Source organism: Penicillium psychrosexuale (genome assembly GCF_028828465.1).
Source record: "Penicillium psychrosexuale strain IBT 29551 chromosome Unknown utg000001l, whole genome shotgun sequence".
In the NCBI taxonomy this organism is placed as follows: Eukaryota; Fungi; Ascomycota; class Eurotiomycetes; order Eurotiales; family Aspergillaceae; genus Penicillium; species Penicillium psychrosexuale.
In genome coordinates this window covers 891,242-903,718 of record NW_026643186.1, presented here as the reverse complement: position 1 = coordinate 903,718, position 12,477 = coordinate 891,242, and the positions used below count along the sequence as shown (strand labels likewise).

At 51.2% G+C, this 12,477-nt stretch overlaps 6 protein-coding genes across 6 annotated transcripts; 3 read left to right on the top strand and 3 right to left on the bottom strand.

Moving 5' to 3' along the window:
* Positions 1-99: 99 nt before the first annotated feature.
* N7518_000331 (RIX1/PELP1 family protein) lies at positions 100-2,464 on the bottom strand (the record flags this gene model as incomplete). The annotated part of the gene is made up of 2 exons (XM_057181259.1): positions 100-2,076; positions 2,132-2,464. 2 exons carry the CDS (start codon positions 2,462-2,464, stop codon positions 100-102), a joined length of 2,310 nt encoding a protein of 769 aa, XP_057046609.1.
* Positions 2,465-2,734: 270 nt separating this feature from the next.
* N7518_000330 (uncharacterized protein) lies at positions 2,735-6,417 on the top strand (the record flags this gene model as incomplete). The annotated part of the gene is made up of 5 exons (XM_057181258.1): positions 2,735-2,740; positions 2,838-2,961; positions 3,015-3,341; positions 3,397-4,013; positions 4,069-6,417. The coding sequence occupies 5 exons, from the start codon at positions 2,735-2,737 to the stop codon at positions 6,415-6,417; spliced, it is 3,423 nt and encodes a 1,140-aa protein (XP_057046608.1).
* A 481-nt stretch (positions 6,418-6,898) lies between these two features.
* N7518_000329 (complex I NDUFA12 subunit family protein) lies at positions 6,899-7,708 on the bottom strand (the record flags this gene model as incomplete). Its single annotated transcript, XM_057181257.1, has 7 exons — positions 6,899-6,947; positions 7,013-7,150; positions 7,219-7,282; positions 7,351-7,428; positions 7,488-7,494; positions 7,579-7,599; positions 7,658-7,708. The coding sequence occupies 7 exons, from the start codon at positions 7,706-7,708 to the stop codon at positions 6,899-6,901; spliced, it is 408 nt and encodes a 135-aa protein (XP_057046607.1).
* A 100-nt stretch (positions 7,709-7,808) lies between these two features.
* Positions 7,809-9,561, top strand: N7518_000328 (CDP-diacylglycerol--glycerol-3-phosphate 3-phosphatidyltransferase; the record flags this gene model as incomplete). The annotated part of the gene is made up of 3 exons (XM_057181256.1): positions 7,809-8,096; positions 8,156-8,508; positions 8,559-9,561. 3 exons carry the CDS (start codon positions 7,809-7,811, stop codon positions 9,559-9,561), a joined length of 1,644 nt encoding a protein of 547 aa, XP_057046606.1.
* A 170-nt stretch (positions 9,562-9,731) lies between these two features.
* N7518_000327 (HAD family hydrolase) lies at positions 9,732-10,208 on the top strand (the record flags this gene model as incomplete). The annotated part of the gene is made up of 1 exon (XM_057181255.1): positions 9,732-10,208. The coding sequence occupies one exon, from the start codon at positions 9,732-9,734 to the stop codon at positions 10,206-10,208; it is 477 nt and encodes a 158-aa protein (XP_057046605.1).
* A 402-nt stretch (positions 10,209-10,610) lies between these two features.
* Positions 10,611-12,166, bottom strand: N7518_000326 (ribosome biogenesis protein LTV1; the record flags this gene model as incomplete). The annotated part of the gene is made up of 2 exons (XM_057181254.1): positions 10,611-12,096; positions 12,147-12,166. The coding sequence occupies 2 exons, from the start codon at positions 12,164-12,166 to the stop codon at positions 10,611-10,613; spliced, it is 1,506 nt and encodes a 501-aa protein (XP_057046604.1).
* Positions 12,167-12,477: the final 311 nt, after the last annotated feature.

Here is a 12,477-nt window from a genome sequence, read left to right as displayed (position 1 = left end):
AGATCTAGAATTTGAGGTTACTTGAGATCCTTGAAGTCACTGCATGTGCACGAAATAAATTACATGATCGACCTTTTATGAGACATATAATCATAATATCTACCCGTCCATTGTGACATCGTCATCCTCTTCATCAGTGTCAGATTCAATATTCAAAGTGGGCAATTCATCATCGCTATCATCAACAGCCTCCTCTGTGGCCTGCGTGGTCACGGTCGTAGACGTGGTGGACACCTGCGTTGAAAGCTTCGGAGCCTCAGTCTTGCTGATTGCAGGAGCTGGCTGAGAGAAAGGCTGTTGGTTCGAGGTGCTTGGGATAATTCCGTCGAATCGCGCCTTCTTGGACTGAACATCCTGCGTCTGCGGTGTTGACTCCTCGGCTGTGGGTTCTTCGGTATAGGTCCGCTTGTGGAAAGTAGGCACCGGAGTTGCGGCCTTAGAATCGTCTGACTTCGGTACTTGAAGGGGCACCGACACAGGTTGCTTCAGAAATTCGGTAGTCTTTGGGGCGGCATTGTAGGAATCATCAGCCATGTCCTCATCTTCTGCTTCTTCGTCTTCATCGACATAGGCGTCAAGCTCAGGCGCAGTCATCAGGACAGGCATCCTGGGACGAACCAGAGCCTCCACCTCCATCTGATCAGCATAAGGCCTGGTCAAGAATGGAATGATACTCGAGCCTGCCCCACGGCCCTTGACTGCCGGGACAGGGTTGAGTACGCTAGCAAACATCGCATCCTTGTCGGATGTCAAAATAACGGAGCGGTCCATTTCAACCCGGATGGAGGGCGGAACAAGCTCGGCGGGGATAGAAAGGAACACGGCCTGCAAAAGCCCGGATGCATTCTGCTGAATTTCCAAAAACGGAGAGGCCGCTTGTGGCTGGCGGGATTTCTGAAGATCAGGGTTCAAAAAGGTATCCGCATTGGCTGTCCCTTGTCCGCCCTTTGACTTTGCTTTAGAGTCAGAGCCCGGATTTCCTGTGGAGCTGGAATCTCCAGTCGACGACAGTATATCATTGCAGCATGAGCGTAAGACGTTTGTCAAAGACACCACGCTCTGTTTCGTCATCGCAGGTCCGTTGACCGGCACCAGAGAGCGAAGCAAAGCATAGACTGCTGAACGTAGGTCTCTATTGAACTTTTCGCCTTTAAAAGTCCACACAGCTTGCTCTAGGATAGTTTGCGTGACGGAGGTTGCGCTGGTCGCCAAGATACCGACAACGTTGGAAAGCAAACCCATGCATGCAATGTGAATGCGAGGCAGCTCCATCCAAAGTGCCTCTCGCTCGTCACGGCCAATTTCCTGGTTGAACTGAATGCCAGAAGATGCGGCACCATTGGGTGGAACAGTAACAGAAGTGAGTCGGGAGGTTAAATCGAGAATAGAGCCCATCGGAAGGGCAACTGCAGCTGCAGATGGCATTGAGATGAAATCAGAGAGAATCTGCAGGAGTGCAATCAACCTATCCACGCCCGAGTGCAGTCCGCTCCAGCCTGGAAGCCCAAGACCATCTGGGTCCCCGTCACCCATTTCTTGGCTATAGTTTGGCCGTGTGTGCACCAAAGTCGCATCGACAGACTCCCACTGCTCTACGGCGGCTCGGAAAACGTGGTCTGTCGTTCGGTGGATAGACAAAATAGTCGACTTGCAATCGTCCTTCCATCCAGAGCCCGCCTGGTCCTTGGGTGCGCACTTGTGGAGAGAGACGAGCAGCTGCTCAGCTGCGTCGATCACATGCTCCGGGAAATACGCAGGTGAAGAAGAGCCAATTACTTCGGCGAGAAGAGTTCGGAGCTGGGCATTAAAGGGACGGAAGATGGTGATATGTCTCGGGATCAATTCCAGCAAGGCGTGCAGGACAATTTCCATGAATGGGGTGTTGGGCCTCGGCTGTCGGATTGAGCCCGAAGGAGTCTTCGTGATGGTAGAGACCAAGTTCAAGGCAGCGGTAACGAATCCCGGAAGTTGTGGGGTTGTGATCTCACGGACAAGTGTTGGGTACTGATACGTGAGGTGGAAAATACGAGTTAGTGTGATAATACACATCTTTCTCGTAGATATCGGATCGGGTTTCTAGAAACGCATAAGTATAGCTAACGTAAATAATGGGGTCCAATTTAATTCATACTGCGAGGATGCTGATCAAGCTGCGAACAATAGGCTCATAGCCACGCAGGATTTCCCATTGGCCAGCTTCGACTGTAGCCTTTACCAGAACAACGGCGGTCCATCTTCCCTCAACACTGCGGTCCTGTAACAGACTCGCCAGTCTAGTCTTCAGTTTATGAACTTGGATAGCATTTTCAGAGTCCGATTTGCCAGATTTTTGAGTTTGAGGGGTAGAGAGCAGCTCAGCGCAATCGTTCAATGAAGTCGCCAGGAACGAAGCTATCGAGGGTAATTGCTCGACCGGAGTAGTTGTCAGGCGATGCGTGATGGCGCGCAAAGTAGTAGAAGACATGGCAACTGGAACAGACCTGTATCACAGGACTTGACTTCAAAATCAGTCTAATTGATAGAAAAATGAGTGCTGACGAAAGATGGAAGTCTTATCGATAACTTTTTTTTCCATCGAAAAGCTCGGACCAACACGATTAAATTACTGTCACGTACGTAATCGCTCCCCACCCCTGGACAATCATCAGGCTTCAGTGAACGTTGACGATCTTGGGACGTTGGCGAAGCTTGATTGCTATTCTCCCTTTTTGCATCATTCACAACTCTCCTAATCATGGCTGTAAGTGTTATTCTTGCGTCTCATTCAACATTTTCTGGTTTATATTTCTTCTAAATCATTGATACACTCAGTATTTATGTTGACATGCGCGAACCAGGGAGGTAATGCCGAGAAGGGTCAGGGCTACATCGCGGCCTTGGACCAGGCGCGGAGCCAGGGAAAATGGGATGAGCTCCCCGAATTGATTCGAAAGGTCACAAAGCACGCATCGCAGAGGACTTGTACGCCACCGGCCCTTGGTTTTTTTATCTCAGCCTAACCGGGCTGTCTCTAGGCCTGATACAGACCGCAACGGCAGAATCGCGTGTGATTGCGTATCTTCAACAAAAGTCCTCCGGCGACTCATCCTCCTCCTCGCCGAATCTGGTCGAGCTGATCCCCGCTCTATTGATGACAATTGAGAATAATGACGGATCCCCACAAGAATTATTGCAAGCGCAGGTGTGCCTAGGGTGGATACACTGGGTATTGGATGAGCCTGCACTTGCGGCAGCGCGTCTCCCTAAGGATTTCGCGGGAATACTCGATAGCTTGGCTGGTGGAGGCGAGCAACCCACGTCGTGGACGGAGGTCTGTTTAGTGAAGGGATGCTGCATCAAGGGTATGTTTACTTTTACTTCCGGATGTAGCCAGTTATTGATCTGACAGCAAACCAGCAACCGCACAATCTGTTGCTGGAGACATTAATGAGTCATTGGAGACATCTGTGTCTCTGGTTCCATGGCTAAGCGGCGGCAAATTGACCTCAATCACCACCCCGCAATTCCTGAACTGGTCCGAGTCACTTCTGGGCAATGGTGCTCTTTTGGCTAGTGATGAAGTGACTAAACATGCGCCCTATTCGGATCCTAGGCATGCAGATATTGCCTTGCAATTGCTCAGGTCGTGGGCGGCTCATCCTGTCGTGAAACAGGGAGTCTCTGCTAACAGCTCATCGAATGTGGATGACTTCGCCTCGGCTCCTCGGGCATCGGTATGGACTGCTTATTACAGGTTCCTCACAGCAGTCCTACAGGGTGGGCTTACATATACCGGCCCCAATGATGGGCCGGACCGCCCGCAACTTTGCAATGAATTGCGTCGCGTAGAGACTATCTACGAACGCAATCTTCTCTCTGAGGTCACGTTTCCTACGGCCAGCACCCAGAACTCGCAAGTCGAGGAATGGGTGGAGCAGGTAATTAGTAACTGGCAAGTCTTGTGTGGTCCCGAGTGGCAGGATTCGGACGTCGGCGAAGGAGGCCAGAATGCAGTTGGTCGTAATGTGTTAGAGGTGAGTCCAACAACAGATCTCATCAAACCATATGTACTAACACGTGTTGTCCTAGATTCTGTACCGGGCAGCGACAAGGACCTACCACTCTCATTTGGTACTCCGACGTCTCTTTCATGTTCATTCTGCTTTGGCAGACTTTGACTTCGCTGTGAAGGCGCTCGATTCCTATATTGAGATTGTCACTGCAGCCAAAGAAAGAGCAGAGAAGTCTGCTGAGTCCGGCCAGCTGGAAGATGATGAAGTATTGCTACAGACGCTCTCTGAAGGTGTCACATTATTGAGCTGTCTTGGCTCGCTGGAAGAGGCAGAGAAGGCCCGAGATCTGACTGAACTTATAAGAGAGTATATCGACAAGCACAATACGCCTCCCACAAACGGTCCTGTCAATGGCAATTCTACCAACTTGCCAAATATCCCCCCCTCCGTGTTTGCCTCCTCCTACCGAGCCATTGGTGTTGGACTTGCCTGCTGGGCAAGCTGGACTCCTGTGAATGAAATACGCGATGAAATTAGAGCTGATGCGATCGAATACCTGGAAAAGAGTCTTGCTCCAGAGTTGGGATGTAGCTCCAATTATTCCTCACTTTACACCCTAGGCCTTGTCTTGGCCGAGAGCAGAGACTTGGACACTGCAATTGACTATGTCAAGTCAGCTCTGACACCAAGCAGCTCATCTACTGCCGTATCTGATGATCTTTCCAAAGAACGTGACTTGGTATCGTTGTGGCATCTGCTTGCCCTGCTGCTGAGTGCAAAACAAGAGTTCGAGATTGCTGGGCGTTCATGTGAGGCTGCATTCGAGCAGTTTCCCAAAGAGTTGTTCTCGAAGGGTCGCGAACGGCGTTCATCAAGGAACCCCAACCAGCGCCCCATTGTCAGCAGATTGCAAGGTAGAGAAAAAGAACGCATCGTCCAAACTCGCATTACCCAGCTTGCATTTATCGAGCTCCTGGAAGGACCCGAAGCTGCTGTCAATCACAGCACACAATTATTGAGTCTTTTTGGCACTCTTTTCCAGGACCTGGACCTCGAGGCTGGGGAGAACAAATCCAAGGCAGACCACTTAGTACCACCAAAGAGCTCTGCCGGAACTATCAAGAGCTTCCGTGGAAGCATTTTCGGCCGAAATAGAACGAGCCAGTTGCCAGATCGCCGTGCTGATCAGAGTAGTGGTTCTGATTCCGCCATTCCACCCACCCCAGCTATTCCCAACGGTCATATGACGGATGCCCCGTCAATCCAAGTCACGGACGAAGATCCTCACAGTCGTCAGCCAACGGTCGGGAGGGCAGACTCTAAGAAACTGAAAAAGCGAACTTTAAGCTTTCATAAAAACGAGAGACCGCGCGTTGAAGAGCCTCCGCTTCCTAATGAGGGTGAAACATCCGCAGACATGGTCGGCATTGCATTTTCTGGCAACACATCAACAGAGTCCGCGATCCGTCCTAACAAAGGCAAACAGCCATTGCCGGCGATGGCACACAACATGAACTATAAACAAGAGCCTCTCCCTATCGGCCATGAGGAACAACCCCCTAAGCAGGATGTCCGGCTCCCAATCGGTTACCGTTTCGATTCTCCCACAAGCGCCGTTATGAAGTATCCTCTAGTTCAATCCCAGAAGCACGCCTTAGGTCTTCTCGTCAAAATCTGGCTTGTTATCGCGGGTCTTTATCGCCGAGCTTCCCTGTTCGAAGATGCCCGCGAAGCGTGTCAAGAAGCTTCGAAACAAGCCGCGCGAGTGGAAGCACTCGTTGCATCAGAAGAATCCTCTGCTCGATCTTTTAGCAAGCGCGGCTGGGGTGCTTCCAAGAGCTCTGAGGAGCTTTGGGCTGATGTTTACGCGGAGCAAGGTCTTTTGTCCCAAGCTCGATCGAGGCCCCATGAAGCCATTAGGCACTTTGAGGAAGCGCTGCTGCGCTACCAGGACCACCCAACGGCGACTATTGGACTTGCCAATCTTCTCTTGGACATTTGGGACCAGAAATTGGCCCCAGAGCCAGCGAATGCCGACGTGGATCTTAACGTCGCACGTCTGTCATTGCTGGCGGAGACCCCCAGCCCCAAGTCTGCGCAGGCCATCTCGACCGACGATCTCAAGGTATCAAGCGAGACCGATAATGCGGGTCACGAAGAAGTTTCTCTATCCGCACAAGATGTCGAGCCTAAGCAACTGCACCGTCTCGCGGCCCGCGATCGCGCCTATGGGCTTCTTTCTGCGTTGACAAAGCTCGGAAGCTCCTGGGACAACTCTGAGGCATGGTATGCGTTGTCGAGAGTGTACGAGGCTGGTGAGCAGGTCGAAAAGCTGAAAGAAGTGCTTTGGTGGTGCATTGAACTGGAGGATCGAAGGCCAATTCGGCACTGGTCCAATATCGGCTCCGGTGTCTATGTCCTATAATAAAGGTGACAAAATCCTGTATCTTCCTGTATCTACTTCATTTTGGATATCCTAGACCCTTGTTATATGTCACGTATAGTCCTACTAATTGTAAAGGGTAAAAACCTGGCACGTACCGCAATAGCTAGATCAATTGGGCAGGACGTTATAAATCAACGTTCTACCAAAAAGAGCACTATGTCAACCCTTATGGTTGACATGCCAGGTTACCAATTCATAACCCCACTATTTGAGATGTCTAGTCACTGTAGAAGTCACATTCCAAGGAAGTAAGGTTAAGAGGGTGACTAGAATTCCGCCTGGCAATATGAACCATAATAATGAAGTCAAAGGTAGCATACTTGGTCGCCGTAACTACTGGCAAAAAAACGTCTTTATATACATCTCCGCAAACGACAATGAGTTGTCAATGGGTTAAAAGGGAAAACAAGATCAGTTGAACGGCAAGACAAGTGGATTGATTCTGCTATTACAAGTAAATCTACCGCGGAGCAGCGACGGGAGTCCAGGCGGCGATCTTGGGCCGGGTGCTAGAGTGACGTTAGTCGATACACGGGAATGACCGCAATATCGCACATAGGAAAATTTCACGTACGTGGAATAAGTCTTGAATGCAGCGCGGCTCTGAGTCGGGTTGGGGCGGGGCTCAGCGAGCTCCCAGGGACGTAAACCGGACTGCATGATCTTGTCGGCGTGCGGGGGCGCGTCAACGAGATAGGAGATCCAGGCGTGCCTTAATAAGGTCAGTTCCACATCATCGGAGGTACATCATTGACCCAGTGTCTCTCGAGAAGCGCTTACCAGCCAGGCTGGATCTGAGATGCGTCGAATTCGGCGTCCTTGTAGTCAATCCACCGTGTTCGGACTAAGCGGAGAAGTATCATTAGAGCTTCATGTTTGAATGTGATAGTATGAGCTGAAGAGTCTTCTTACGAGGCAATTCCTCCAGGTTCTCGAAGTATTTGTTTCCGTAGCGGTCGACTCCGATCAGAGTTCCGGCCTTGGTATCACCTGTAGAACGTGTAATGTTAGTCAACTGCTGGGCAGACATCGATAGGGTGGAAACATACCAATGTTCTATACCACAGCGAACAATGACATAGGTTAGTCTCGAGCTCATTCAATTGATCTGCTGTTCCGGGGGAGGCGTTCGTAACCTACCTGCATCTGGTGGGCGGCATCCTTCACAAGTGTGTTAGCAAACGGGTTTCTATAGGGTATGGATCGCAATTATACGAACCTTGAAGCCGACTCGGCGGAGATTGCGCAGCGTCCTCACAATAGTCGACATCTTTGCTATGTATTGTGCTAGAGCGAATGGGATGCGAGAGATTGACGATTTGAGGTTGCAGGAGGGCGGTGTGTTTGCACTGTTTGCACCCTGCTCTACCATGGATATCCCGATTCGGAAAACCCTCGATCTTGGATATTCAGACATGTTCGGTCGCATTAGAGGGCAGACGTTTTGTTGTGCTGGGCGTCGCCCAGCCGCACGTCGGAGACTGTGTGCTCGTCAATTTTCTGCACATGCCGGTACAGGAGCCCCGACTGCAGCATCTGCTCCTTCACCTCTAGCAGGAATCACCGCGGAGCTAGACCGCATTGCTCCCCGATTCGAGGTGCCTGCGTCTCAGATTCATATTATTGACTCCCCGGCCCATTTCTACTCTACATTGAAGGTATCTTCTGTTCTGTTTGTCTCCTCGATATAATTTGGAACTAACTGGCTGTTCCGCAGAATAAAATTCGCAATGCCCGGCGGCGCATTTACCTCTCGACCTTGTACATCGGCAAGACAGAACACGATCTTATTGACACCTTGAGCCAGGCTCTCCGCCGTAATCCAGATCTCAAAGTTTCTATTCTCACCGACGCTCTGCGCGGCACGCGGGAGACACCGAATCCTTCATGCGCATCACTCCTTTGTTCGTTGGTTGAAGAGTTCGGACCTGAACGAGTCGAGATTCGGATGTTCCATACTCCCAATTTGACAGGTCTAAGAAAAAAATGGATCCCTCGCCGCATCAACGAAGGCTGGGGCTTGCAGCACATGAAGCTATACGGGATAGACGACGAGATCATTCTATCGGGGTATGTTATCTGCGAACTGGTACAAACACCGGATATTAATAAATTTGCAGAGCAAACCTATCCGACGAATACTTCACCCACCGCCTAGATCGATACCATGTGTTCGACTCCAAGGTGCTGACTGAATATTACGCTCGCATCCACCATGCAATCTGCAGTCTGAGCTTCCAGGTGCTGCCGGACCCTCAAGACAAATCCGGCTATATTTTGGACTGGCCTGCCACAAACAAACCCCCTTCTCCTCTTGATGATCCTCAGCAGTTTATCGCGTATTCTTCGACGTTCCTAAGCCCGCTCATTCAGGCTTCTGGCAACAAACCTGCGCTTCCCTCCTCGTCAAGTCAAACATATGTATACCCTGTATCGCAGTTTACTTCTCTCCTGCAACCTGATGACACATCTACCGAATACCCTGCCGTGACGACCATTCTCCATCTCCTGTCAAGCTCATCAGTCTATGCCGGGGCCCGCTGGCTCTTCACAGCAGGCTATTTCAACATGCACCCCGTCCTTTCCTCCCTCCTAATTTCCAGTACCACCACCGCCTCGAAGACCCCTACCACCACAAAAGGTACCGTTTTGACGGCCTCACCGTGGGCAAATGGATTCTTTGGCTCCTCTGGAATTTCGGGAATGCTACCAGCCGCATACACACATCTCTCTGCCCGCTTCCTTGATCGCGTCGCCAAGGCAGGTGCGACCGACTCTATTCAACTGAAGGAGTGGCGCAAGGGCACTGTTGGCACGCCAGGCGGATGGACCTACCATGCCAAAGGTCTGTGGATTACACTGCCGCGTGAGGAACACCCCAGCCTCACCTTCGTCGGTAGCAGCAACTACACAAAGCGCAGCTACAGCCTAGACCTTGAGTCTGGTGCGGTGGTCTTGACGAACGATCCAGGCCTTATGCAGAAACTGGGCGAAGAGACTGAACGGCTCCAGAAAGATGCCTCCCCTGTCTCGAGAGACGACTTGATGCGAACGGAAAGGCGAGTCGGATGGAATGTGAGACTTTCCATGTGGATTGTAGAGAAGGTTGGCGGTGCCTTCTAATTCTCTTCTTGGTCCTTTGTATAAATATCCTTTGAAAATAATAGCGAGTCTGTAATATACTTGGTTGAGGCTATCACACCATCTGAGTCACCCACTATGGATCCACCATTTCTATTCAATTACACCAAAATCACGCAGAAGGACCCAGAATAACCAACCTGAAATACCCCATGTCTATCCAAGGAATTATCCTCTCAAAATTCTGGTTCGGCTTCGATCTAGATGACACGCTCCACGAATTCCGACGGGCCTCTGCCAATGCCTCGGTCCGCGTCTTCGAAACGATTCACGCCTCAAACAACAAGACCAGCGTTGATACTCTCAAGAATACATACCAAGATATCCTGCGCAGTACAACCGCAAACGCCTTCACAGATGGGAGGACTTCAAGCGAGTATCGGCGCGAACGGTTCGGGCGTCTTCTCCAGGCGCACGGGCTCATTGATGACTCCCTGCTGAGTCGTCTGTTAGAGGTATATCGAGACTCTCTACGCGAGAACTTGACTCTCAAGCTGGGTGCATTGCATCTTTTGCAAACTTTGCGAGGACTGGGAAAGAAAATCATTGTCATTACTGAGGGTCCGGCGGATGCGCAGGAGTGGACAGTCCAGGAACTCGGGATACGGTCTTCATTGATGTGCTTGTGACGACGAACGAGGTCGGAAAGTCTAAGATCGATGGGCTGTTTGGTCCCGTGCTGGAGAAATATGGTATCGCCGCTGAAGATATTGTATACTTCGGTGATAATGCGATTCGCGATGTTCAGGCTGCGCGGCAGGAAGGGATCCTGGCTGTTCTTTATGATGAAAAGCAGCAGTCTTGTTTCTACGATATCAGTGCATTACGAGTGGATTCGTGGGCTATTGTAGAAAAGGTACTCGTCCATGGAGACATATAGAGCATCGAGACATAAACATAACTTTTGCTCTAGCCATCAAGAGATATCAACCCTAACGCACAGGAATGCCGTAATAAAATAAATAATAAAAACCAAACGCCATGTCATGACTGGGAGTTCCCGTCGTCTCATATGCAGTGTAAATCTTCATCTAAGCTTTTCCGGAGACCTTGCCTTTCACGCCTTGGAGTCGAGCTGGGCCGAGACCGGATCGCACTTCGTCGAGCATTCTGATACCAATGGCCTCATTACCGTTCCTGCCACGCTTGTGCTTGGCGCCGTGTCGCTTCGCCTGTCCACTGGTATTGGGGTCCCAGCTGGAGAGGAAGTCGTCCATGACGTTGTTGAAGGTGCTGCTGCTGTGCACGGCTTCGCCGTTACCATCGATCAGACTAGGGGCTATGGATGATGCGGTGGACATGCCCGTCATGCCCGTCATGCCGGTTGCACCTGTCATCCCGCTGATCATGGACATGCTGTCATCAAATTCGTCCTCCTCGTCGAGAGCGTAGAGCTGCTCAACCTTGTCAAATCGGTCGTCGAGGAGACGGTGGCCGGCAGTACGAGCCAGAGCGGACGACGTCATCGAGTACGCAGACGGGTTGGTCAGAGCACCCTTGCGCTTCTTCCGGCGAATTGGCGTTCCGCCGGCAGTGAAGGTGGTCGACGCCATCGTCTGCGATGCTGCGATTGTAGGTGCAGCTGGTGCGGGAGCATTGCCAGCCTTGGCATCTTTTTTGAACTTGGCGAACTCATTCATCCAACTCTGGTCAGTGGGCTGCATATCGGGAGCCGGCTTATCAGGCTCAGGCATCTCGCCTGCATCCATTGGTGGCTTTACAGATTCTTCTGGCAGTTCATCCTCCGTTGAGCGATGAGCCTCAGTGCTGTCCGGTTGCACGGGCGCTTTCTCCGTAGCATCCGACTCCCATCCCTCATCATCGACTTCGTCATCGAACAGGGAATCCTCCCAGTCGCCCTCGTCCATTTCCTCCGCATTAGCTGTTAATTCGCCAAAGATTCCGTCAGCGTCGCCATCCTCGACGAAGGCTTCGTCCTCCAGAGCCTCCAGCGCCTCTCGCAGCCGCGGGTCCATGTCAGGCTTGAATCCAGCAATTGCATCTGGGACGTTCTGCTGATCCTGGTAGGTTGGCTTGCGGATAAAGGATGAAGTGGTCGAGCGCATATCGCCATATTGTGAACCATAAAGACTGGGACCAACGGAGGCGCCCGAACCATAGGTATCTTTATCCACGAGCGAGACCTGCCGCAGCGCATCTTCCAGCTTCATCCCTCGACCAGCCCTGCCCTTAGCCTTCTCATTCTTGGCTTCGACAAAGTATGCATCTCCGCTGCCGCTCCCCAGATCGCGGAGATGCTGCATGTAATCGTAGCTGGAGTCATCGTAATAGACGCCGTAGTTGGCAGCCTCGCCCTCATTTTTGCGGGCACTATCGCCGTATTCGGACTGGAGGTCAGACAAATTTGGCAATGTCTTCTTCGAGGTGTTCGATGCGGGCGCAGGCGCGGGGCCTCCGACCTGGTACAGGAAACGGTCCTCCGCACTGGTATCGTGGATCAACGGGTCATTTTGAGACCGGTGAAAGAGCTGGAACTTGCTCGCGTTCTTCTTATCACTAGGTACATGTCAGCTTTGAGGCCATAATTATTCTTATGCGATACGTACATCCACTGTTTGGGCGGCATCTTTGCTTTGGTCAAATTTTTGATATCGCAGAAAAAAGGGAAAAAGTGGGATTGATAGGGTCACGTGTAGCTTATCGCCCCTCGTTCTCCGGGGTCCTCAGAATCTGAACTGTCGGAGTAGTATACGATGTTTAGGGGGGTTTCTTTTCCAGTTCCACTCTATTCGTTTAATTTTGATTTCACTCATTGTGCAACTTCGCTTGGAGGCTTGGGTATTCATTGGGCTCGGCGCTTCAAGGCCCGCATCAATAGTATGCATATTGAACCAGAAGCCCTAGTTATAGACTATATTGGTCCTCAGATATGGCTTC